The sequence below is a fragment of the Pleuronectes platessa genome, chromosome 23, assembly GCF_947347685.1.
Source record: "Pleuronectes platessa chromosome 23, fPlePla1.1, whole genome shotgun sequence".
Classification (NCBI taxonomy): domain Eukaryota; kingdom Metazoa; phylum Chordata; class Actinopteri; order Pleuronectiformes; family Pleuronectidae; genus Pleuronectes; species Pleuronectes platessa.
This window is the reverse complement of record NC_070648.1, coordinates 4,914,344-4,941,618: the sequence shown is the minus strand read 5'-3', so window position 1 is coordinate 4,941,618 and position 27,275 is coordinate 4,914,344. Positions and strand designations below refer to the sequence as shown.

At 46.3% G+C, this 27,275-nt stretch overlaps 2 protein-coding genes and 1 long non-coding RNA gene across 3 annotated transcripts in view; 2 read left to right on the top strand and 1 right to left on the bottom strand.

The window, feature by feature from the left end:
• Nucleotides 1-4,812: 4,812 nt before the first annotated feature.
• On the bottom strand, nt 4,813-12,022 carry dthd1 (death domain containing 1). Its single transcript, XM_053416694.1, has 10 exons — nt 11,620-12,022; nt 10,694-11,192; nt 10,142-10,472; nt 9,575-9,754; nt 8,771-9,030; nt 8,515-8,673; nt 5,702-6,034; nt 5,384-5,603; nt 5,245-5,302; nt 4,813-5,120 (listed from the first exon to the last, which is right to left on the bottom strand). The coding sequence occupies exons 1-10, from the start codon at nt 12,020-12,022 to the stop codon at nt 4,813-4,815; spliced, it is 2,751 nt and encodes a 916-aa protein (XP_053272669.1).
• LOC128430440 (uncharacterized) lies at nt 7,843-8,280 on the top strand. The gene is made up of 2 exons (XR_008334024.1): nt 7,843-7,945; nt 8,034-8,280. It is a non-coding gene; the product is annotated as an uncharacterized LOC128430440 (long non-coding RNA).
• A 1,806-nt stretch (nt 12,023-13,828) lies between the features above and the next one.
• The window catches only part of arap2 (ArfGAP with RhoGAP domain, ankyrin repeat and PH domain 2), a gene marked incomplete in the record, with an annotated part of 88,611 nt that continues 75,164 nt past the window's right edge, over nt 13,829-27,275 (top strand). Inside the window, 8 exon segments of the mRNA XM_053416125.1 lie at nt 13,829-14,016; nt 14,456-14,489; nt 17,017-17,885; nt 18,897-18,979; nt 22,236-22,312; nt 22,651-22,715; nt 23,437-23,799; nt 24,599-24,668. Coding sequence (XP_053272100.1) covers nt 17,080-17,885; nt 18,897-18,979; nt 22,236-22,312; nt 22,651-22,715; nt 23,437-23,799; nt 24,599-24,668 — 1,464 coding nt within the window.

Here is a 27,275-nt window from a genome sequence, read left to right as displayed (position 1 = left end):
ACCTTCTCGTCCTCTCTCCTCCTTTTCGCGCCCTTCCTCTCGGGTTTATTCGGTCTTCCATCACTCCCCTAACACCCCCCTCCGCCCCTCCGCCCCTCCGCCCCCTCCCGCAACTCCCTCCATTTTTTCACCTTTTTTTTCCCCTCCTGCTCTGTCGCACAGCATCCCAGGCAATCTTCAGAGTAAACCCAGAGTAAACAATACCAATTATTTCCATCAGAAAACGGCCAAGGAGGACACGGATCTGATCGGACGTCTGTGTGCGTGAACTAATACAACTTTAAAATCATTTGAAAATAACCTAAGTTTTGGATTTCCATGCACAAAGGCAAAATGGAACAAAACATTTAATCCATGTTTTTGAATCAGCTGTGATCGCTCTTCTCCCACATATCTACGTACTCTGCTAACAAACTATAAGCACATATATTGCATTTCACTATGATATGGCCGACACCACTAGATGCTAGATGGCAAACATCTAGCATCTATTTAAAGTTGATTTATGTCCAATTTCCCCTCAGTTTTAGCTTGTTTTTGGTCTCCACCAGCTCCAGAGTGAAAGTGTGTGGATTTCTTTTGGATGAGCTGTGCTACAAAGCTCTTTAGCTTAGTTGTTGATCCCATTTGTTCATTGGAAGGCTGCAGACAATGGATATTTAGAGCTGTTTTGTTGTTTTACCTTTATGAGAGTGAAAAACGATGAGGTAATGACTGTGTTAACCCTTAAAACTGACATCTAAGACATTCAAATTATTAAAAACCTAGGTGGGGTCACTGCTATGAGCAGCAGTGTCCGAATCTTGTGATAGAAACTTTGAGAAAAATGTTCCCTGAATGTTATTCACGGCTCGTCCTCCTTTTGAAACGGAAAGTCAGGCCCTCGCAGGACGTGGACGCGCCCAGTCCATCTGCCCTGTCTGCCACTGAGATCAGGGACAAATGAAGAGTTTGCCATGGACCACTGAGCAGCGCACCTCAGAGGTTTCTCTATCTGCCACGTTTCCAACACACAGACACACACACACACAGACACACACAAGGGATGGAGCCAGGCCCGGGCTGTGAGTCCGAGAATCACCCCTGAGATTTGACCCATCCTCGTTTTTGTAGGAATGAGCAGCCGCACAGGAGCCGTCTCCATTCTTCACCCATCACAGGGTTCACCCCCGCACGGTGACCCCCAGCACCCACTGGACCTCAGGGGGCTGGAGCCGGGGTATTTTAGATATGTGTGTCCATTCAGAAAACACAAAACAGGTCGTTATATGTTCTTTAAACCGTCTTTTAGTCACGGTGGATATTATTTTTACTATAAAAATTGAGTTTTGCAATTAGAATAATGACTCCAATTTATCTTGCTTATGGCTAACAGCCAATTTAACAACACTGAAGCCTGCAAATCCCTCAGATGTGGATGTTACGGTCTTGGAACATCACATCTGTTTTACCTCGACAGCATAAAGCAGGAAAGCCTCGCCCGATAAGCCGGCGCGCTCCGAACGACCACGACCGGCGGATGATGGAATGAATGATGAGGTTTTAATCAGAATCTTATTATGCCGGGAACACTTCACCTCATCAGCCCCCGCTCTTCCTCCCTCGCCGGACGACGGGCAACCTCCCAGAGTGCCTTGCTGCGTGGCCTTTTCAATAATGTAGAGGAGGGAGAGAGGGGAGATAAAACGAGAGAGGAAACGATTCCCTGGCACCGTGGGAGCCCCCTCTGTGACATTTACCTCTAGCGAAGCCCTCGACGTGGGTGTGTGCACGGGTGTGTGTGTCTGTGTGTGTGTGTGTGTGTGTGTGATGGCCCTCTACCAGGCTAATGATACCCCCCTGTGGCACACACTCTTCAGGCACAAAACTGCTCTGCCAGTCAGGCCACACGTGTCCTTTAGAATCAGACCGAAGGGAGCGGAGGAAGAGGAATGGGGAGATAATAGAGAGAGGGAGTGTAAAGAGTTTGGAAGTGAAATATGGGAGCAATACCCCCACGTAAGTGCCGAGCTGAGGAATAATAGAAGGGCAGGAAATAAAGGGAAAGAGGAAAGGTTGAATAAACGGAGGAGGCAGTTCTTCTATCTGATTGTATCACAACTTTAAAACCACATTTCCAGAAAAGCTGCAGTCCATCACGTAAAATGAGATACAGCAGGCTGAGTCAGTAGCTGCCACTGAATCAAAGATAAATTGTGCTTTTATCGACATTCTATTATTTTTCAATTATGGTCGTATCTAAATTTCTGTCCCACATTCTGTGTTTTTATTCCTTTACGACAGTTTTTTTTATTTTTAAAGGTCTTTGGGCAGTAGAAATTAAGTTTTAAGAATTATTATCAAAATTATGTCTCGTTGCTCGCTCGGCGCCAGGACCTATTTGAAAACCAATTAGTCACCAAAGACGCAATGAATCCTGGGAAAGGTTGAGCCGGGAAGGATCCACCTGTTGGAGCCTTCGTTTCTCGGGGATGGAAGGACGCATTTGCCTCTAGTATGCGGCCTCCAAAGGAAGCGTCCCCTGGATTTTGACAGCCCTTATATTTATTTTATTACATCAAAGAATGTTGCTCTCTCCTCATTGGTCTTCAAACCTAATATTCTAGTCTACTGTCATTCTGTATCTCCACAGGAGCATGAAGCCTGAGTGTCATTTCACAGGCGTATGATTCTTTTGTCCAAATGGAAAATGGACACAAAACGAGGCGGCTGTCGACGAATGAGAAGGAGCCATCATCCTCTTTAATCCATCAGCTCCACCTGTTACCATTTCATACTTCATTAACCGTCCCCCCCCTATTCGCGGTGCTGGGTGGTTTCCTCCGTGTCCACGGGGAGTCCTCCTACCCCCCACCTGGGCGCACGGCATCGATCATTACCCCCCCGCTCCAGCTCAAGGCCTGCAGAATGTCACACAGCTGGAGCAGGGGAGCCTCTGAAGACACATGAAAAAAGCAAAACCCTGGTGAATGTCATTAAAAAGACAGAGCGCACCTCTGCTGCCCGCAATTTAGTTAGGGGAGGAATTCATTGTGGCGCCGCGTAAACCCACTTCACCTCAGGTTCTCAGGCAGAAGACGCAGGGAAGGAGAAGCGTCTCCCCCCTCCGCCGGGGGATTTCAATCATATCACATGACCCTCGCCTCCCGTCACGGAACTGTAGGTGTTCAAATTTACATTTTTATTCTTGTACAGAAGTTTAAAAGTCAATTTGTGGTTTCGCAAACTTTCAGCTTCAATGGAGACACTGAATTGTGGTGTGAATAAGATGATGACTTGTTTCTGTCTCTTGACCCTGACACACGCCGGTGATTCGTCCAGGGTTTACTCCGCCTCTCGCCAAATGTCAGCGGGGGATTTTCTCCAGCCTCCTGCAACACTAAAAAGGATCATCATCATAAAACCACATGAAGATGACATTTGAAGATTGTGTGTGCACCTTAGACTGAAGATGGAGGATGGGTCTCCACTTCTTGTCACCATACAGAAGTGAAGCCAACACATCCCTGACACGAAGGCGGCCATCTTGCACGTTTGCACGATCGGGACGATGAAGTATGATAAAGTATTTTTTATCAGAAAACGAGTTAAAACCCCAAATCCTGGAAAATGACATCTTGAATATTATAATACATTAAACAAATGCGAGTGGGTTGAATTCATCTTTTTAATTTTAAAGGCATTTATCTAATATCCCCCCAACAAAGACACCGATACAGTTTCTTCCAGGTTTTCCTTACAAGTTTATATAATAACGCAGAAATATATTAATACACAAAAAGAAAAAGCCTTTGTTTTTCTGATCAGTCGTCAACATCGAGTGGAGAAGATGACTCTGTGTCAGGGAGCTGAAAGGGGGGGGGGGGGGGGGTCACAGCTCGGAGTCAGCGTTTGTTTACACAGAGAGAGGAGACGGCTGACTGGTCGAGTGAATCTCCTGCTTCTCTCTCTCTCTCTCTCTCTCTCTCTCTCTCTCTGAGGAGACATACTAGAAAATAAAGTGAGATTGGGACAGAGATTAATGCTTCACCCCCCCCCCCCCCCCCCCCTCTAAAAACATATCTGATTTCAAATGTTAAAATAACCTGAGAAAAAAACACGTGTGGGTTAACAATTCCTAACACAATTAACATATGCATATCATCCTGAAATCCATAACTCAAGACAGAGTGATGCGCATATATATATACATTACAAAAAATTTGAAAAATTGCGCATTTAGAAAAACAGCCTTTTATATATTAAAATATTTCGCAATTTTATTGTATTCCCCTTGCGTTGCCACTTCCTGGTGTTGTTGTGTTGATTGTGAGTTTCCTCCCGGTAAAGGTTCATCTGAACTTATAGAAGAAAGTATACTACTAAGGTCAGACTATTTAGATTTGTTGCACTAAAACCCTTATTTTCAGGTTAAATGTTAATTCCAAATGTCTATAGGGAATATACTGAGTGAATATAACTACTTCTACTACTAGTTCTCCAAGTTCTTTTTTATTATTGACCGTGATTGTCTGAATGTCGTCCTTAGTGGCTTATTTTGGGATATGCATATAATTAATATCACTGGGTATATTTGTATTGCTTTTGTGACATTTAATAAATCAAGAAAGCAAAACATTTGCTGCAGAGAATTAGATAAAAAACTAATATAAAACATTTTTTATTCCCTGACTCTTATAAACTCAAGTCTGAGGAGAATAAAAACTCTTGTAGTCCAATGCCTACATCTTGTGGATCAAACCGAGCACTGCAAGCAGCTCACTTGGTTCATATCCAGCATTAAAGAAACCTCTGTGATGCGATCTCTCATTCCTATGTCAGTTTTTCCTGTCTGGTGGCTGCGGCCTGTCTCAGCAGCAGCTCTCTGGCCAGGTCCGGCCGGCCGCTCTTGGCCAGGCAGCGAGCCAGCTGAGAGGCCTTGAGCTGGTGCGGGGCGGCGGGCAGCCCCCTCCTCCAGGTGGCCAGGACCTGGAAGGCCTGGGAGGTCAGGCTGTCCCCGGCCCGCAGCCTCACCAGCTGAGCAGCGCTGCGGCGGAGACGCAGGGACAGAACCAGCTCGGCCACCTCCTCCGCCGAGAGCTCGCCGGCCAACCACAGGAGAAGAGAGTCTGAGAGGGAGTCTGGAGGGAGGATGGAGGAAGGAGGAAGGAACACTGTAGAGATACTTACTCAAAAATTCACTTTTGCAGCATTTGTTGAGGGACTTTTTTTTATAGTGGGAACAGTAAGAGACATTTCACTCACCCGTCTCCTCACATAACTTCACCCTCGCCATCACGGGTCGATTGATGCTCCGCACTTTCTGAAATAAGTCAAAATTTAAAATGAACGATTGTTTCTTTCTTTCTGCAGCTCAACTCTAACCTGGACTTCTCCGCCTCACCTTGGGTAAAGTCAGAGACAGAGCACACACAGGGTCTCCCGGCGGCTTCGTGTCCATCAGGGCGGCTCCGTCCCCTCGCCACTCCAGCTGACCTCTGGTGACCTTGTGAAACATGGCCGTCCCCTTGTAGTGAGGCGAGCTGTAGTTCCCAAACGGGTCCACCTCGGTCAGACGCACCAGGAGGTGGTTCGTGCGCTGGGTGTGAAAGGTGAGTCTCTCGTGTGGGACGTCAATTGGGTTGTTTTGAGTTCCTATCGCAAAAGACAGAGGAATGCATTGTATGTTTCTGTCAGGTGTAATCCAAACTAAGGAAGGTGTCATACAGAAGAGACAGAATCAAAAGGAGACTGTGTTTCTGTACTTGTGGACGTGATGTTGCCGCTGAACCGCAGCAGGAGCTGGTCCCCCTCGCACATGGAGATGTCCGACGAGGCCTCCAACGGGCCCCCGTAGCCCTGGCTCCTCAGTTTGTTCAGCTCCCAGCTGAGGTCCCGGCCGGGCAGGGCCGCCACCAGGGCCGCGTGGGGGTCGTCTCGGCGGCACTGGAGGACGACGGTGACGGCGTGGCAGCCCAGCGACTCCTCCAGCCGCTCGGCCAGGGAGGTGAGGTGGGGGGGCTGCAGGGGGGAGAGGAGGCGGACCAGCAGCAGTCTGAGGGGAGAGCATGGGGGGGGGGGGGGGAGCCGAGTGAAGAGATTAGCTGAAGAGACGAGTCTGCTATCGCGGGCCGGAGAACAAACTTAATACTCTTAAAATGGAATAAAAAATTCATACTATCTTCAGCACATATATTATTCACAGGAGGAAGATGTGTTAGATTTTAAATAAGTATTTAAACTATTATATTCCAGCCGGGATTGAAGCTCCTCTCATATTAAAAGGAATAATTCAAACTGTTCAACTAATATTCTTAATTAAATTCTCGCTGGCTGAAACCAAAATCACTCCGATACCTTTACTTTCTTATATCTCTCGTCGTTTCTCCAGAGATTTCTGAACATTTGCACAGTTCAAGTGGTGATTATGTTCTGACGTAGAAAAGCTAAAGCCTGGAATTCAAAGTATGTTTGCCCCCCCCACCCCCATCCCAACCCCCCCCTTTATCCATACTGCCTTTCTTAAACCCCTTATGTAAAGGAGAGCTCACTCTAAGTCGGTTGTAGCATTCCACATTTGGTTTCTTCTCCCCCGTAGTGAAACGTGTGTCGAATCGTAAAAGGCGTTTGTGTAACTAGCGTGAGCGACAACCTGAGACGTGGAACTGAAGCTGCACGAGTGGTGAGTTCACGATCTTTATGGATGAGAGTTGAATTTAATCTTCCAGGAGAAACGCTGTCGGTTACGAGTGTGTATTTGACTTTTAATAACCACAAGGCATTGAAGGCTTTTTTACTGTCTGTGCTATGAATGTGTGTTTAATGTGGACTTTAACTTGTTGTTGACGCAGGGACGTCCCATCAACACATCAAATCCCTCCATGTTGAAGTTCCCACCAGGGCTGAATGTCCACCGGTAAAAATCCCTGATTCTCATTCGACTCCCCAAAGCACTGTTCTCCTCAAACCCTCATTCCCTCCTGTTGTGTGTCTGTGTGACCAGGAGCAGCGTCGTCCACCTCCTCTACGTGGTGGGAGGACTCCTGATGACGGTCTCTGCCGGGGGTCAGTGTGTGGACGTGGCTGTGAGGACGGCACAGGACCCGGCTAAGCTGCTGCGCCTGTCGAACGCACTCATCAGGCTCATGGGCCTCAGAGACCAGAAACCAGTTGTGAGAAACCGACTCTTAAAAACTACTGACCGCAGAAGTGAAGCCAAAATGTCTCAATCGCCCCCTGGTGCCTGACTATGGTATAGGTTTAAAACCCTGCCTCCTCCATGTTAGTGGATGGGACATGGGCCAAACTTAAATGTAAAAGTACACACAAAATAAGTTTTTCTTAAAGGCGGTTTCCCTCATTTTATGTAGTTCGTACCCGTGATATTTTGGCTTCATTTCTGGAGGAAGTAAACTAGAAGAATCCTCTCTATGACCAAAATGGTATTCAGTTTCTTTAATATCTTTACTTCTAACTTTTTGTGTCCTTCAGAAAAAATCCCTGTCAAAACGGAAACTGAAAAAAAGGCTGTACTTCACTGAAAGGTCTTAAAGAGCTCATATCAATGTAACGAGTATTATTTTCTGTATCAAACAATCCAAACTGTGTTCACTGCTCTCGATGCTTTTCAGTCTCAACAGTCTCCTTGATGTGATCAGAGCGGTGCAGCACAGATCCCAGGAGTTTCCCGATTCCCCTGAGAAACAAACGCACCTGGAGTCTACATGTTCTAACTGCATCTCCGTGAGAAGGTACACACGGTAAATTAAAACCTTTTCACTTCAGTTGATCTGTCGGCTATTAGAGGATTTTGTTCTGCTCTGTGGTCAGAAGCAGGATCAGTTACATCCTCTTTCGTGGTGTGAGAGGCTGGTGCGTTCTGACTCTGTGCACGGGAGACGACCCTTCAGATCAGCTGCAGTGGCTGGTGGACTTCAGCAGGACGGCTCAGGGACGAGGACACGGGGTAAGAAATCCATCGGCTGTCCACGTCAACACGCGTGTCTGACGTATGTAATGAAAACTATTCTGACATCACACTGTGTGGATTTCAGATCTCACTTCTCATTGGAGGACAAGCCGCTCCAATCGGTGCCAAACCTCTGAGAAAAGAGGATTCAACCGAGCTAGAACCTTCTCGTCTGAGCCTGGTGTCGTCTGCACTGTGTGTGGTTCTGCTGTGGTGGATCCTGCCTCACATGGCACTTTGTGTTATCGTCTTGTGCAGTTGGACGGTGCAGCGACACATGCAAAGAGCTGTGCTGTCATAGATAGGCTTAAAGAAATAAAGACGTGAAAGTATATTTCCTTCCTTGTCCTTTAAATCAACACAGATCAGAGGTAACAAACCTTTCCAAGCCCAAGATCACTTTTTAATTCCAAAAACTTAAGCTCCTCCAAAAAAAAAACACTTAGGATGGTTATATTTGTATTTTCAATGGATTTTGATAATAATCCAGCAACTGTTCTCTTCAGATATTTTCATTTTTGCACCGATGATTATTTTCAAGGGCAGGAAAACTCGATGTTTCAAACCTGTCACAGTTCTCTGTCAGCTCGAAGGAGGCCAGGCCGTTCTGCAGGTTCCTGACTGTCACCCTCTCCAGGACGCTCCACTGCTTGTCCCTCGACACCAGAACCACCAGCAGCTCTTTGGACGTTTCCTTCGGGGACTTCAGGGAGGCACCGAGTCCACTGACAGAGACAAAGACATCAAAAACAAATCATTTGCAAGGGAAAGTCCTGCTTTTAAATCTGTATTATATTATTTTCACTATGGCTTGTATGTTACCTCACTCTATTGGAAGCTAGTTGATCCCAAGCTGGAGCGACAGGTCCACTGTGGGGACGCTCCGTCTGTTTCCCCCGTCCCCTCACGTCCCTCTTCCTCTCCGGGTTCGGGGGACAGGGGAGGGTGACGGTGAGGGGTCTCCTCAGGGGCTGCGAGCTCGGGTGGGCGAGGTGGAGCAGCGGGCTGGTGGACGCCACCGGATAATAGACCTCACTTCTGGACTTGACGGCCGCCAGGAGGACGGTGTCCACGGGCTGGATCTGAGGCAGACGAGGAGGAAGCAGCTGTTCTGCATTATTCAGGCACCAGTTTAGAATGTTTTTTACAACACACACTTTTGTTTTGCCGGCAGCAAGCTGTTTTTAGCAGAGTGGGAGATGTTGGTTTTGGACGTGAGATCAAGCAACAAAGTTAGATCACAGACGTCTGGGCTCAGAGAGAAAGGCCACAGCTGCTCATTTTTCTACCTCACAGCCAAAAACCTGTCAAAATGAAGGCTCATGAATTAATAAGCAGTCAATGTCTTTCTGCTTCTCTCTCTCTCGTTCCACGCTCATGTCTTTATCTCATCTTTGGAGCATTTCCAGTGTTTTGAGCAGGGAGCATTGTTTCAAAGGGGCTGATCTCAGAATTTACACAAACTTTTACCCACTTTGAAATCCCCTAACAGCCCCGGAACAAATCCGCTGTGTAAACCAATGATCTCTACTACACGCCAAACTCTTATTAAACACAGCAGAGAGAAGGATGGGTAGTGATCAAGGTGGAAGGGAGATGGATGGATGATCAAATCCTCCTCCGTACCGTGGTTTGTGCCATCACCGGAGCGGCGAAGGCCCCTGGGAGGTAGCTGAGACAAACGCGGGGGTCCACGGAGAGCTTGAGTGACAGACCCCTTCTGGGAACTGTGTAGTTTTCTCTTTTCAGACAGGAAACCACCGCAAAGAGGCCCAAGGCGTAGACCCTCACTTCTGCAAATGAGCCCTGTGAGGACATTAATGAAACAAATGGAATTATCTCTTAGGGACAAATCTCTCATTTACTCACAAATAACCAGAATTCAACCCCTAAGGTTGAGCTTATGAACAATTATGGCACAATAAGTTATTGTTATTATAACTGACCAACGCTTTTGAGAATGTCGATTGAGGAAACAGTTATCACTTTATCAATTAAAATAAATCCTGGAAACCACAATAAGTTCAATTTATGCCAGAGCCCCATTTAATTCTTTATTTTATCATTCTCGCCAGGACTGTATCTGAAAACAAAAAAACTAAAAAAGGACATATCACAAAATAAATTATAGTTTCACCCCCTGGAATTTCTGACATTAAAAACATTAGAATACAACCACATAGAAAACTTTACCCTCTGTCCTCCATACGTTCCCTCTGTCGTTGAAGGAGTGACGTAACTCGCCCTCCTCTCCTCGTCGACTATCTTCACCGCCACATCCCGGTAGCTGCCCCGGTAGCGTGCGCAGAAGGGCACGACCAAGGTCACGGGGAAGTGGAAGTTGGCTTGGCCTTGAACCTTGACCCTGATCACCCTGCTGACCAGCTCCTCTGCCCCGGTCACCATGAGGCAGCTCAGGGCATCGGCTATTTCACAGCTCAGGACTTCAGCCGCTCCCACGGGACCTTTGATAAAACACGCGTCTGGCACATGTGATTGGCCGTCCTCCATTGTACCAGTGAGCCTGGATATTATTACAAAAAGACGAATACGATCATATTTATCATTGCAATAAGACATGAAATGAAAAAGCAGAAATGTTTTATCTTCAAGGAATATTGGTGTGTGTCTGTCTGTGTGTGTTTTTGCAGTGTATTATTGATTATTTGTTGTGTTACAGTGTTTTTGGAGGAGATGAAGCCATGCTGCCCTGGTGCCTGCTCAGCTCAGCTTTAATTAACTCACCCCACAGTGGTCCACTCGCTCTTTGTCTCCTCTTTGACCTTGACATTCGTCCTCTCTGCGTCCTCGTCCGTCTCCTTCAGTAAATCCGTCTGACTCACTGGAGACACACAGCCCTCCTCATTATCACCCACTTGACCTTTGACCTCCAGTTCTCCCCCAGTCTCCTTCATATTGCTGGAACTGGTGAATCTTGTGTCGGCTGTTTGTTCAGTGTTTGGTGACGGACTCCTCTGATCCCGTTCATCCTCATCCTCCCGTTCACAGTCAGAGACGAGTGGATCCTTAAGGCTCGGGTGGTTCCTGCCGTCTTCAGGTGGAGCTGAGGTTTCTGGGTCTCTGGTTTCCTGAAGCACCGTGTCCACAGCTGAGTCTTCATCTGCAGATGCACGGAGAATCTCTGCTTCCAGTTTGGAAACGATCGTGCTCAGACTTTGCGTAAGGTTCTTGAAGTCCTCCGACACGCTCTGGAAAATATCACTGAAGGAGTTTGAACCAGCTCCTGAACAAGAGACAAGAAAAAAGAGATGTTTAGGACATGGGCAAATATCACAGCAACAATATAGATATTTCTCAAACTCAAAAAAACTAGATATTGTGATTTATAATTAAATTGTGACTTTATTATTTTAATGTCATTCATTTTGTTCTCATTAAACTATGAATATATGTAAGTTATACAATTGATCAAATAAATAAACATTTGCTGGGAATCTCCAAATCAAAAGAGAAAGTTTTATATACATTTTTTAGTCAGAATATTATGATTTATTTCTCATTAAATAATGACTTAATTCTCGTAATATTATATATATATTTATACTTGTACTATTATGACTTTATTCTAAATTTTTCATCTTCAATATCTCACTAATAATCAGACGTATAAGGGCAGAAAAGGACATTAATGATTCATATCTGTTCCCTACCTGATGTGGATGCATCCTGCAGATCACCGCCCCCTAGTGGAGACCTACTGAGCATGCAGGCACACTCTGTGAGGGCCTCTCTCCATGCTGCCACTCTCTCTGAATGAAAAACTCTCAGCTCCCTCAGCACACCCAAAACCTTTTGCTTGCATTCTTCTTCCAGCTGCAGTTCATCATCTCTCCCACTCCTCCCTTCATATTCTGCTGGACCGAGCATCCTTTCTTCTCCTCCCGTCTGCGCCTCCTCTCCTCCGCCTCCACCTGTGCATCTCCTCCTACCCACAGTCTCCTCCTGATGGACCCTGGCTGATCTGTCGGCTTCACCTCCCTGAGTAGTCTCAGTGGACGAGCTGTGGAGAGCGTCCTCCTCCCCTCCGCCGTGAAGAGACTGGGCTTCATCCATCTGTTGCAGAGCTGTGACATACAAGAGAAGAGTCATCAGTGTCTCATCCGGCCGGTTTCAGCTCATTTCGCTCAAAATATCGTTGAATAATATACAAAATGTTCAGCAAAAAATAAAAAGCTTTCTCTTGTGCACCTCCTTTTAGATGCTAAGCTGAGGGCCCCTGGTTCTGCAGTGTTGCTGTGCTCGGCCGTCCAGGAGCCAGCTCTGTATTTATACGGCTGCCAGCAATAAAGCACATTGCCAAGGCGACCCCCGGAGGCGTGGCACGGAGACACAAAAGAGGAGCCAGGAGAAAACGCTCTGTCCTCACTCCATCCCTCCATCCCTCCTTTCTTCTGTCACTCGTTTTACTGCCTGTTCGTTCAGACAGTACAACAGAAACAGCTCCGAGGCCTCATCCGCTCCTGGATCAGTAAAAACAAGAAACCATCTGGTGTGTGCACTGCACCGGAGGACGGAGACTTTTAAAAAGAAACTGCATCTCACTGAAACGTTTTACAACATCAACACTGTTCTGTGTCACTTTGTGGGGTTCCTGTGGAATTCCTGATTTTACTGTCCTGAGACAGAGAGAGTGGAGGAAGCAGTCAGATCCTAAACCGAAGTGAAAACACAAATACGATCGTTAACTAAACCGACTCCATTACAAGAAGAAGAAAGACAAGCTGTAAACGCTGCACTGAAATAAAGCATACAGTTGTCAAAGTAAAGGGAAATGGTGTCAAAGTGATTATTGTGAAAGAACATTGTGTTACTTCATCACATGGAGAATCTCTATGGGCCTTTTTACAATGATTTTTAGACTCAGAGTTGGAAAAAAAACATCAACTTTGCTTTAATTTGACACAAAGAAAAGTAAAATGTCCCGAAACCGAAACACAGAAGCTGAATTCAGCCTCATTTTTTTGAACGTTTCTATTTCCTTCTGCAAACTGTCTAGTCAAGTCAAGTCATTTCTATGGCATTTAAAAAAAAACAACTTTATTGTCACTATACAAGTATAGTCGAATGATAAAAAAAGAACGTGTTTTAAGGAATACAATATACAATATTTAAATAAGAACACCCAGTATTAAAACAGAAGAAAACTGACTTTAGTCATTGTTGGATCAGCGCTCTGCCGCCATCAGGTGGCTGATTCTGCAAACTGCACTCTTCCACTTCATTGATTATTCATTTATTAGAAGAGATGATTTTAAAAGAAGAACACAAACAACACAACCTAAAAATGTTAAGAAAAATAAATTGTATATATTTATTGATGGTTTAACTTGCACTTCCGGTGATTTGTCTATAGCTTGATGCTCTTTTATTTGTTTATTGTTAATACTCTTACTTAAGTTTGATTTTGTTAATGATATCTCTTTTACAACCCCCATGATAATACTGATAGTTCCAATTTCTTCACGTCATTTAGTCCTCTACAACATGTAGCAGTCCTATATGGGCACAAAGATGATAAACGGAAGAGCAGTGGGTGTGATTCCAGTCAGTAGGTGTGTTTTCTCCTTCTTCTTCACCTTCTTCTATTCTTCTTGGTGTGAGTCAGGTATCAGGCTGCTGGCTGCATTCCTCTCCTGTGAGCTGGATGTGCAGCCCGGGTCCTCTGGATCAAGCTGGGACACGCACACCCCCTGTGCTCCCTCCACTCTGTTGATCACAGGCACAGTTTGCGTTTTAATTGTGTTAACAGGTTCACAAAGAAGAATCTGAAAAAAATAGTCCACCAGAGGCATTAAAGTCTGTTTAACACCCTGCGGTGTCCGGTAATGGAAGTGGAGGCGCGGGGCTGCGCTTGTGCCATGGTGCGTAAAAAGTGGGCGTGCCCGAACACAGGGAACGGAAACAGACGTGTGCGTGTGTGTGTGTTTGTGGGTGTGAGTGTGTGTGTGTGAAGCTGTGACGCTCAACAGAAACGCCAGAGCTGCACAATATGACCGAGAGGACGCGTGTCAAGGTGCGTGGATGATACCTGAGGATTCCTCCTGCAGGTGAGAGCCGCACATCCCAGCCTCAGGTGATCCTTCGTCGATCTTATCTCGACTTAGGTGCGCGCCAACGTGCACCAGGCTCATTTAATCGATGCCAGAGTGTGTGTGTGGTGCTTGGGGAGTGGGGGGGGGGGGGGGGTGTTATTGTCACTTATACGTAGTTTAGGTTCCTTTAGAATAAGCGTAAAATAGAAAGTGAAGCCATGCAGTCATGTTTTAATAATAGTTTTCCTGTTGCAATACATCCACAGTGGCGTAACAGCCCTTTCCTGTAAGTGTGAACATACAAGATGAGCACATTTCACACGTGGTGAGCCACTGATGAAAACACACACGCACACGCTGACACACAACTCAACACCGCACACAACTTTACCCCGCTACAGTACAACTGCAAAAGGTGGACATCACAGGTCTTTCTTTCTTTCTCTCAAACCAGGAAGGATCCTCACTTGGACTTTGGCACTGAAGAGGTAGGTCTGTGTGTGTGTTGAGTGTGTGTGCATGCACGGGCGTGCTTGCTGTGTGTGACTCACTCTTGTCTAAGCATACCTGAAGTGTAGTGGAGAGAAAGAAAGAGAGAGAGAGAGGCATTGTGTAGAAGTGAGGTCAAACAGACACACACGTCTCCTGTGCTGGCAGCTGGTTTTGTGTAGTAAACAATATCTTGTGTTAACAAATTGCTGTTATTGTTTGTCAGTGGTTTGTGTGTGTTTGTGGTATGGTGGCCCTGAAGTGTAAAACAGCAAAACATAAAAGACAGCAACAAATATTGGTCTTTGTGTTTCATGATTTGTCATTATCTGTTCTTATTTGGAGTTGTTTTCTTAGTTGATCTTGTGTTTTTCTCTTTTGTCGTGTTTTCTTATTCTCTATTAAGTTTTTGTGTTTTCCTATTTTCCGTTTTGTTTCTTTACTTGCTGTTGTGTTTTCTTATTTCCTATCATGTTTTGTCATTTGCCGTTGTGTTGTTTTCATTGTTTATGTGTTTTGCACTTCAGGACCACCGTAGAATGCAGTTACAGACACACACACACACACACACACAACTTCACATGTTCTCCTCCCTCTAAATGACATTGTTTTTCTTTCTGCTCTATCGATCCCCACGCCCTCTGGGCCGTGACACCAGTGGGCAGCGGCCATTGATCACACAACTTCTATTTCCAGGCTTTAAATAGCGCTTCACTAAAAAGAGTGGGGTTGTGTGATGGCGTGCAGCTGCGTGAGTGGGTGTTGAAGTGCTATAAGGAAGAGATGTGGAGCAGGGGCCTGGGTCAAATGAGCGAGAGAGCTTTGGCGTGTGTCTGCTCTGGCTGCTAGCCAACACGTGTCCCTGCATGTTAACACCGCAACACACAGCTGGGCTGCTCTGGTAGACCGAGCAGCACAGGCCCCTTGTTTTCAGCACGGCTTGTTGTTGTGAGTTTTAATTTCCTTCCTGCAAGCTCAGTGCTATTAATACAAAGATGTGGTTTGTGCTCAAAAGATGAAAATATGGTGAGTTAAAAAAAACATCAAATGAGGAGATAATCTCTATTTTCACTGATTTCATATTTGAAATTCGGTCAAAGGGACAGTTCCTAACCGTGTTCGTTACAGCAGTAAAACTCTCAAACCCACACACACACACAAACCGAGTTTATTTCCCCGAAAGCAGAAGTAACGCCGCTTTATGGCCGCTGCACCTAAAAGAGAAGTGGACGTGAGAAGATGGTTTGGACGGTGTTGTATCGTCCTGCGAGTTTCAAGTGTGTGTCTGTGTGTGTGTGTGTGAGAGCAAGATGGAAGAGGAGATGGTCCGAGTTTGATAGCGAAGAAAGATGGCGTGGAGAGATTAACAAGTCGACTTTTCCACCAGAGCAAGTAGCTGTTGCTCCTGAGCTGCAATATACAGCTGACATTTCCAAACCCGAAAAGGTGTTGTCATTGAACCTTTCTTTTGCTCGGTGTAAATATGTTACCTGAAACTGTGAAGCCATGTGTTGGTGGCGGCTCTCCGTTTCCTCGTAGCTGTTTCATGCGGTTTCATCCAGGAGTGTTGCATGTTTAGGTTCTGTTGATGTGTGTGTCTGTGTGTGTGTGTGCTCACCCTTTACAGAATGAACAGTAGATGCATCTTGAAAAACATGAAACATGTTGTATTCATGTGTTTAGAGTGTTAACACAACAACCTGACACCATCTCCAATTTCTGCAAAAAGAAAGAGTTTCCGGTGACGTGAATAATTTAAGACTCACAATAAATTAATCAGAAAATTGTCAGTATTGGCGAGAGACGGACAAACTCTTGTGAGAGACAGTTGACAAGTGTCAAGAGTGAAACATTTTTACATTAGAAGTAGAAAAAATGTTTATTGATTCATGGGATGACGTCAACAACTCGGCAAATCGAGGACCAAATCTCTTCGCAGACTTTTAGAGTTGTTGTTGTTGTTGTTGTTTCGACCTATGTTGCGTTCACTTCAACTTATTTTAACTTTAGGTCCAGGCTAGCTCAATCTCCCTGTTGTCACCCTTTTTATGCTAAGCTACTTCAGATTTAACAGACAGATGTGAAACTCTCATATCATTTTTCTCCTCTCACTCGTGGTAAGAAAGTGAAAAAGTCAATTTCCCCATAAATGCCAAGTCGTCCTGGTAATGAGGTCACACAGACCCACAGCTGCAGATGATTCACGCCATGGATGTGAGATCTCAAGCTGAAATTTTCAATTCTGCATTTTCAACTGCAGAACTCTCCTCTAAGACAAAATCAATATCCACTTTGGATAATTTTGGATTGTAGGGCAAAAAAAGAAAAATACACCAAAGCCTCTCATATATTTTAAATTATTCTTGTTTGAGTTAATGGATGTTTGAAAGGTTAATAATCCTGTCACTGGTACAAGAGCGGAGTCATGAACTTAGATCTCAAGTAAAAGATAAAATTATCTTTGATGGTGCATGCAGCTTCAACCATCACTTACTTTTATCTGGTTTTGTGTCTTTTTTGTTTTAGGTCAGAGCGCTACGTCTTCTAAAGCTCGGCCTGATGTGGCAGATCTGAAAAAAACAGAGCGCCATGTCGGAGCCTCCGGATCCCAGCCAGGAGATAGTGGAGTGGCTGTCCACCCTCCGTCTATCCCAGTACATCCCCTGCTTCCAAGAGGCAGGATACCAGTTTCTGGAAGACTGCGAGGACCTCACAGACGAGGACCTCCTGGAGCTTGACGTCCTTCCAACGGGACATCGCAGGCGCATCCTCCGCAGTTTGGAAGCGCTAGGGGTGAACGCTCCTAGTGGTGGATGGGATGAAGAAGAAGAAGAGGAAGAGGAGGAAGGTGTACAGAATGGGAGGCGCAGGAGGAAGCCAGTGCCACATCCCAGACACATCTTCCTAAAGGACAAGAAGAGGGGACAGTCGTGTCAGCACAATCCGCCAAAGGACAAGTGGCAGTATGAGACTGAGGGGAGTCAGACTCTACCTCCAGGAGCAGGACTGGGAATAGAAACTGGGGACAGGAACCTCCCAGTACCTCAACCTGCCCCACGCCATCCCCACAACATCCAAACATCCAAATCTGCACCTTCCCTCATCCCTCCTTCAGTGTCCTCCTCCTCCTCCAGCAGCAGCAGCGAGTCTCTCTGCTTTTCAGGAATGCCCTCAGACTGGGAGGTTCAACCCGAGGACCCTCCTGATGATAACCCCCACCCAGTGACGACTGAACACCAGGGGGGGTTTCAGGGGGAAATGGTGGAGAACTCCATCTATGAGACGCAGTCCAGTTTTAAGAATCGTGCCGGTCCGCGGCCGACTCGCTCCTACAGGCTGAGGCACCGGCCCGTTCCCAAGATCCCGATTCAGACCATCCTGCCATTTCAGGACAAGTAAAGTTTATTTGCTTATTCTTTATCTGTAGGTGAAATGTTTTCAGATATGTTTGCAGATAAGGCTTTTCAGTTTCTTAGATATTTCTCAGATTAGAGAGTTGGATAAGAACATTGCTCAAACCTGGAGAAAGCCAGAACCAAATATATTGACTTAATGTTTACAGTAGGTGGCAGTAATGTACCACATGGTGTTTGAACTCTTTTTAAATCAGAAGAAGAAGAAGAAGTATTACAGAGTAGTAGGCACCATAACAGCAGGATGAGCAAAGTTTTTGCAGCATGTCATGAATTTTATCATTTTATGCTGAAGACATGATAACACATATAAAGGAGTGGATGTGCCTGGGTGTTACCATTAGTGGCTAATTGTTTGTAGCAATTAAACACTTATCATCAGAAGTGCTTCACAATTACACACACATTTCACTTGCACTATAACACACACATTTGATCAGTCTGTTATAGGAGAGACATGTTCTGTGAAGAGAAGTTTGATCACACATCGAGAAAATCCCCATTTGCTGTTTCCCCCTATATCCAGTCTTTTTTGCTTTTCCTGCTTTTTACCTGCTGCTAGTTTAGTTACTTTACATTTTTACCCAACTCCCAGCAAGAGAGGGAATAAGTCTATTTCCCAGAATGTCTAAACTATTTGTTAAGCACAAAAAGTTTGACTTTATGAGAGTTTATGAGCAGTTTCCCAAAAACTTATCAAACAAGTTGGAATAGAACGGTTTAAAAAAAGAAGCCCCTGAAGGGGACACACTTGGATGGTGCCGTTCACGCTTCATATCACATTGTCACAGATTGAGAACCTCTTAATTTTCAGTTCTCCATTCCATATTATCTTCATACTATACGTTGTTAGACGTTTAAGCTGTGAAACTTACTCTCAAAGTTTCACATCTCTATTCTAAATGTCTCTACAAAGCACGTGGCTGTACCTGTTCTTTTCCCTTCCGTGCATGAATTGCCGGTTCTGAACCATTGATCTCTCTTCCTCCTCAGGAGCACAGCACCGGCGCAAACAACCAGCCCCGAACACGTCACCGGCTCCGAAGGTCCCCCCGGTGCAAACGGCACACAGAGAGGTACACGCCGTCTCTCATCCGCATCCGCTTCATCCCCGCCATGAATATTTCATTCGCCGGTAGAGTCGGCGGTGGCTGTTGTTTGCTCGGATGAAAGACGGGAGGGGGGGGAGAGATGTGGGTTGGGTGGGGTGGGTGGCGGGGGAGCTCGGCGTCGCCCCGGTTTCAAGCGCTCACCTCCCGGGAAATAAGCTCCCTCACATCTCGTCCCTTGGCAAGACCCTGGCGCGTGAAGTCTTTTTAGAAGTTGTTTAACTTTGCTGACAGCACACACACTTGTAATACAACCAGTACAAATACATATTAGGATTTTGCCTCCCCCCCTTGGTGTATTTACCGGGGCCCAGTCGACCGTCCTGTCTCATCTGACGAGGCAGCTCCTGATGTACCAGAGCTGCTGCTGGGATGCCTTGAGTGGCGTGCGGTAAACACCTGAGAACCAGTCACTCTTTTTGGGGAAAACCACTTGACCCAGTGGTGACGTGGACTCTGGCAACGTGCATCAACAGCTTGTCGAGGCCTCGTCTGCTCTCTTTGTTCCCGGTTGCTTCTCTGCAGCGGTCTCTCGGCACGCCTTGTTTTGCCAACTCTCTCTGTGTGAGCGGAAAACAAGACGGGGAGCGAGAGACCAGAGAGAGAGAGAGAGAGACAGTGAAGTGGTTTGGGAGGGAGGGAGGGAGGGAAGGAAGAGGAGAAGGATGCAAAGCAGGCTGAGAGACGGAGGAAGAGAGGGAGGCGAGGCGGTCCCAGCGCTGGGAGACGGGGAGCTCGGCTGGCACGATGAATCCCCCCCCCCCCTCATAGCCAGGCGTTGTCTGGCTTCTCATTTCATCCGAGCATATTTGAAGAGTTTTACTCTGAGATGAGATCCCCAAGTTGTAATATATATATATATATATATATATATGTAACATCGTAATCTCACAGAGAGACTGTGGTAGTCGATGAAAACTCACGGGAAGCGGGGGAGGCCGGTGGAATTTTAATTGACCCCATCGCAATAAATCCAACTTTTTCAGGAGAAGAATCTCATTGAGAAAACACTTCAATAGTAAGTTGATGAGGAGGACCTCACCTCAAACCCTGCTCTCCCTCCTCGTGATGGTACTTGGGCAGGACTCTAACACAGCAGCCCAGGGGGTTGATGGGAATATTCTATTAGCAAAACCACTGTGATTGATTAATCAAGGGTTTGTTGTTCACTCACGCAAACATTCGTCTATGTTGAGGCACTCTTCTATATGAAAAAGCAGCACTTTGCCATTTGGGGTTCAGTATCTTGCCCAAGGACACGTCGGCATTCGGAATGGGCAACACCGGGATCGAACCGCCGACCTTCTGGTTAGAGGACGACCGGTCGGACCCCTTTTGTGTCTCGCCTCCATCACGACAACGGAGAGAGGAGGTTTGTTGTGGCTGACTGAGGTGGATCTATTGAATATTATTCCAAGGCCAAAGCAAAGTGAAGCTTTCGACAAATAATAAAATAAAAGTAAAATGCAAATCAGGTCCAATCAGGTACATTATATTTTGCGGTATTCTAGTTCTTTCTTCTGTTAACTGAAAGAAACCAAAACAAAATGAACCAATTTCATCATCATTAACATTATAATCCTCATTATTATTATTATTATTATGTAGAGGAAAATGCCCCTTCATGCTTTCATACTGGGACTATGTGACTGAAGTGACATTTCCAGTTGATTAATGTGAATACAGTCGGTGGCAGTTTTGTGTTTCTGCCCTGCTTGCCATGCAGTGACATGGATAGATGGTTCTAACAAACCGATCTGTAACTCCCCGGCTTCAAAGCAGAGGGGCTTCATTCAGAAACAAATCAATCTCCTCGGTCCCTCCTCGATCAATCTCCTCACCAAGCTGCATCTAGGTCGCTTTTCCCAGACAGAGACTCCGGAGCGAGCAGATAAAGAAGCAGCGTGGTCGACTGAAAGAAACAAAAGGCAGGAGGCTGGAGGTCGGAGCCGGCGAGGGAGGAGGGAGGAGCAGAGAGGAATCAGACAGGAGTTGAGTGCAGCCGGGGTCCAGTGGCCTTGGGAGGTTACCCGAGGGTCGGCTGATAGATGATGATCGATGTTTGCCATCAGCCTGCAGAGCCTGTCCACTGTGCTGCTGCGGATTCTATCATCAAATAAACAGACCTTCATAAAGTGCACCGAGCCCAGCACACGACCTTTGTGACATCCTGTATCGGCCTGTATTGTTTTGGAAGTGCGTGTCCATAAAGCTTTAGAAAGCACTGCATTCACATCTGTAAGGGCTGGAATGTGACTCGGCTTATTTCACCGTCCATCCTTTTCATGCCTGCGGTTTTCTCTGGAGGCAGCGTCGTGTCTGAGGGTGTTTCGATCTTTGTACGCCGGGTTTTTGTGTGTTTGTTTGTGTGTGTGTGTGTGTCTAGCCCCGTGGCGGTGTCTCCTGACCCTCGCAGTCCTCAGGAGAGGCCGGTGTCATTTTTCACAGAGACAGGCAGCCTCCCACGCAGGGCGGCCCCGGGGTCTCCAGACTAATGGTGTCTGGTCGGAGTCTCTTCCTCGCCTGGCACTGTCCACTCTCCCTGCAGGAGCCAGGGGCGGAGCAATGGCCGGGGGAACTGAGCAACCATAACGGGTGTGAAAGGCGGAGCAAGGGCCCGAAAGTTAGTCTGGGTCGGTCCAGCGCCAATGAACTATGATTCTGCTCGGCTCACTTGCAGCGTAAAACTATTTTTGTCATTTGTTTTGACTCTGGGAGCTGTTGCGGAAGTTGACACAGCATTAAACAATATAAATGACAAAAAAAAAATATAAAAAAGCAGAAGTGCCTCTAACCTCTGACAATCTGAGGGTTGATCCACAAAGGAGGTTTTGCTGGTAATAAAATAATCATATTACAGTGGCAATGAAGTTAATGACATTTTTTGAATGGACTATATTTAGTTTCTTACTGTTTAAAAAGGGAATACAGGAGCCATTGATGTTTGGCACACGCCCATCTACTAACCAATGATAGTCAAGCGTAGGTGGACTCAGCACACATGGTTGATATCAACAGGATGTTATCCAAAAGTCCACAGTGCCCTGAATTCCAATTTGAAACTAACCAATCAAATTTAAATGCAACAAAGACATGGACCTTGGTTTTGTGCTTTCAGGTGTGAAAATGCCCGAAGGCGTCTACAGGCCTTCACACTGTGTTCTGCAAATTTCAATTCCCAATGACTAAAACCACCACTGTGTTGTCCCTTTGTCCTTTTTAGCTTCACTTCCAAAGTCCTTGACGCCCATCGCTCCCTATGGAGAGACGTTCCTGTACAACAACCCCGAGAGCGCTGAGGTAACAGAGCACACACACACAGACACACACACAGACAGACACACACACTCCCGCCCTGAGCTCCCAGCAGCTCAGCAGAGAGGAACAGACGTTTGTCAGATCTTCAGCATCATCTGAGGTGTCGCAGCCCGCACACCACACTTCCCTCTCGGTGTTAAAATTGTCACCGTGGTCGCACGGCGGAGGTGAAACCGAGCTTGTTTCGGTTTGACCCCCGAGGTTAATAGAAAATGTCGCCTAGCCACGAAAAAGTTGACGTAGCTTAGTGCGGCAACACGATAACGGTGTCTGACCGAGAGATGGATTCATCTGATGCTAATCTCCTCTGTGCTCTGCAGGGCCAAGCCGCTAAAGAAGGGCTGCAGCAGGGCTTTAAGGAGAAGATGAAGCAGAGGAAGCTGAGGTATGGTGTTCTGATGTCATACTGCTGCCTCATGCCCCCGGATGTGTCACTTCATATTTCCTGAGAAACGACCCGTCTGTATATGGTCCTGTAGCCTCATGTTAAAGTGTACATGCAGTGTTATAGTTGCACAACCACAAAATTCTACTTTGTTTTTTTTTAACCACTTGTTGAGCTCCAGCCACAGAATTATTATATATTTTCAGGTTTTCATATTTAAATATGTAGTCACATCTTAAGAACGAGGTGTATGCACTAGAAAAAGTGAAGCTCTGAAGCTGCATTCTAAGTAAAATGATTAAAAGAAGAAGTAAAGGTGAATTTATGGGGAATAATTACCTTATAACGATTATAATTATTGTTGTTATCATTGCCCATGAAGGAATAATTTGAGTAATGAGTATTCAATCGTAGATTTTGAAGAAATCAACCTGCAATCTAAAAACAATTATTTAACCTTTACATATTCATATAAATAAAAAATAACATAATTTAAAACATGTTCATCATAAACTGTCATGGAAACCTTTTTGGCTTCACTTTTGGGCGCTTTCCTGTCGGCCATCTTTTTGTACCACCTGTGATGGGTGCACTGGGATGTCACTGGTGGCTAGAGGTGCAACAGAGCCAAACCACACTTGTTAAAGGAGTTTAAGCTCCAGAGAAACACTGTTCTTCATCCCAGTACCCAGTACAACATGTGTCACGTTTGTTCACACAGAAAAAAGCCACCTAGGCAGGAGTCAAAGGAAAACGACTCCTCACCAGCAGCCAAAGAACCGGACCCTTTCAAAGACGAGTATTCAACAGTGGACGAGTGTGCCGGCATTTTGCCCCGAGCCGCTTCGGACAAATGTTTCGCCCTGAACCCTGATGGTCCTGCTCCTGGTCCGGCTGCCACCACTGGGCCCAAGGACGGCTCCATGATCATGGTGGAGTGTGACCTCTACCAGGAGTCTGCGGAGGCTCTGGGGGGCGTCGCCAGGGATGCCTTGCCCGACATCTCCCCCTACGCCTGCTTCTACGGAGCGCCCAAACGCCAGGTGCTCAAAGTGGGATGGCTGGACAAGCTGTCGCCTCAAGGGTAAGTCCCACTGCTAGAGAGGATGATGAATTTAATGAGAGCTCAGATTATCAGACGTTAGAAATGCCCTCTTCATCTGATGTAACGATACGTGGGCCTGCACGGAATCCTCAACACTGACGCTTTCTATTCTCCACTCTGCCCGGCTCATATATATTCATTTCCCATTAAGATCAATGCTTTTTCTCTTTGGAGTGCAGCCTCTTACATGAACAAACCAACACCATGCCAGTAAAGTGACAAAGGAGCGCCACGGTCCACAACCCACTTCCTGTTTCTTCAGACCCTCTTCTTTCTGCTACCCTCCTCTTTCTCTCCTTGCTCCTCTGTCTTTGATGATTATTTAAAACTCTTAAAAAGCATTGGATACAGACGCCTGGGGGGAGATCTCTCCATAATGCATGGGCCTATTGAAAGGGCAGGAGGAGAAGATGGGAGATAACCCCGCTGCATTCAGATGCACATTGTATCGACTTTCGTTTAGCTTTTGGCGTTTTCCTCGCACGGCCACGTTTTCCATACCCAGGGTCTCTTACTCTCTCCGGCTTCCTCTTTATATTCTCCTTCACCAGCTGATTTGCATGGGTTTGGCAAACTGCCGCCATTGCTGTTGAATATTCTGTGCTAATTGGCATCTGTTGATAAAACTCTTGACATTAATGAATCAGTCGCCACTCTTGATGAAATGAGAAGCAGTCACCCGCTCCCTGTCTTGACGGTTGTTGACATGTTCCTTTGTTTGCTTGTCGAGGCCGATGAGTTTATCAAACTAATTTCTGATCTCCTCTTTCCTCTGCAGAAAGTGTGTTTTTCAAAGGAGGTGGATGCGGTTCGACGGCGAGAGTCTGGCCTACTACAACAACGACAAGGTAGGCATGAGGAGAACACGTGTACTAATGGTCGCTAACACCTTTTTTGCAGAGTGTGGACGTCGAGACCTGTGGGGATTTAGATTTTAAAACATTTGAAATTCTATCCTGGGTTGTCTGGGATCAGTCATGGCGTCTGGGCTGACTTTTCACACGGGGCACGTCTGTAATCGAGGAAAACAAACAAACACAAACTGCAGGAGAAACTTTTCCCTCTGAGTTTGGGACTCATCTACACACAAACAGCCTTTTAAATGACTAAACCTGAGTTTTTTTTTTTCAAAACAGCTCTGGTTTCTGTTTGGGAAACTATGACATCACATCCTTCCCACTGTTGCAATAACTGCGGTTATGTACCAGATCAAAGTTTGCTTCACTGCACCACATTACCGACATGCACATGCATCTGCGTTGCCCAATAGTGCTCTGAACACAGTGATCTTCTCGTTTTTTTTTTTATTGATATAGATATAAATATATTTCACCAACTTTTGCCCCCCCCCCCCCCCCACACACACTCCCCACCCTGACAGCCTCCACACGCTCGCTGGCGAAGTCAATCTCCCTCCTGCGTTACAGAAATCCATACCGATGGAGGGGGGGGGGACCGAGCCAAGTTGTCGTTCTCTTCCTCCTCCTCCCTCTCATTGTCATCATCACCATCATGATTAGCTTGGCAGGCTAAATAATGGGAGCAAGGACGGAGCGAAGCTCTGCCACGCGTGACGGGCCGGCGCTCCCTGTGCCCGCCCAGCCGCACGGCAGAGTACATCGATGTTGGCACCTGACCAGGGAAAGAAAGAAAAGAGAGGAGAGGAAAGAAGGGAGGGACAGAACTCTCTCTCTCTCTCTCTTTCTCACTCCCTCCCTCTCTTTTTGCCTCCCTCAGCATTTCGTCTTCCCTGCATCTCTCTTCTCGCTCCTTCTTCCTGACGGTTGAGCTAGCATTGCCCTCCTCATCATCAGGGGGAGGGAGGGAGAAGGGAGAGGAAGGGATTGTCAGGGTAGAGTACCACCCGTATTCATAAGCTGGTTTTGAGATGCTCCTGTTGAGTGAAGAGAACAGTCGTCACTAAAACACCATCAAAATAAGTTTTTTCTTCACGCTTCAATACGTAAATTGAAATCTGTCTGGTGCCAAATGTCGTCTTCTGTACCACAATCCGCTCACTCAACAGTTGGCACGCTGCAAAACTTTAATTATGTAAATTGTGTGTTTTTAATATGCAGTGCCAACATGTTGTGATCATAAATGTTCCAGGTGTTGTCCATCTTCTTGCGATCTTTGCTACGCAGCTCTGCTTCATTCTGAGAACATGCCCAAGCCTCCGACATGTGATCGCTAGCACCCCCTTCTGGATCTTAGTCGTCTTTTAAAGTTCGTTATTGGAGAAATTTTTCAGATTAGGAAACCTAGATCCAGGGCAGTGAGTTGATGCAGTTTTCACCACTGTCGCCTTAGAGCAGCTAACGTTCTGGGATCGAACCTGACGGACGACTGGGATTCCTCACTCCACCGATACGTCTTAAGTGGTGTTGAGGGTCAGTCTGCAGCTCCAGAGGTCGAGGCAGACTCTACTAAGGCTTCCTAGTAGGGAAGAGAAAGTACATCAAGAACTCAAACTGTTGAAAACGGGCGAGCGGAAACATTAAGCACATGATTTTTTTTTATTTGAAGAGCCACAAAAACAATTCAGAGTGTTGCATTCTGTGATTTGAAGCGAAACCACTTCCCATCGGACATAATGTGCTTTGCCTCCGTGTTCTCACGAATGACCCGTTGGCTGCTTTGTCGCCGCCGTGTGTGTTTGTGTGTGAGGGGTGACCTCGGTGCCCCCCCCCCCCCCCCCCCCCGGCTCATTTTCGCTGCAGCAGCACCGCACAACATCACAATCAATGATGTGGGACCTGTCTGATGCCTGCTCGTTAATCACTTACTAATTATAGCCCTCCATGCTCTCTCTCTCTCTCTATCACCATCTTTTTCTCTTTCCATTGCATTTGTTGCTTTGTTTATCACGACACGCTCCGTCACCGGCAGGGAGGCCACCGAGTCAGCACTTTACAGTCCCTGTGACTGTCGGAGGAGGCACAACACAGTTTGCGTGTGTGTGTGTATGTGTGTGTGTGTGTGTCTGTAGAGGGATTGTTGTTTAGACTTTTTAAAAGTCATCCTGCCAATGTGACTCTGGGCAAGCAAGAGGGCTTCATCATGTTTCAGGGGTGAGCGGAGAGGTCGAGTACAATCTCTCTGTCCCCCCCCCCCGTGTGCCACCCAGCGCCTCCTCCATGGAGTGAGCGCAGGGCGACGGGAAGATGGCGAGGAAATCTGTCGACACTGCTTTACATTGGCAGTTGAAATATGAGTTGAAGGGTTTTAATAGTGCAGAGATTTGTGTGTGTGTGTGTGTTTGTGTGTGTGTGTGAGTGCTATAATTGCTGCGCTACTCGCACCACATAACCTTTTGTTTCATGTTTTTTTTCATGTTGACACACGGGTTCAAAATCTACACGGCAGATCTCAGAGGAGCCGTATTGATTATAACACTTCTCCACTTGAGGAATGTGCAACTGGAGCAAAATGAGATGTTCGCCGGCTGTGAGTGT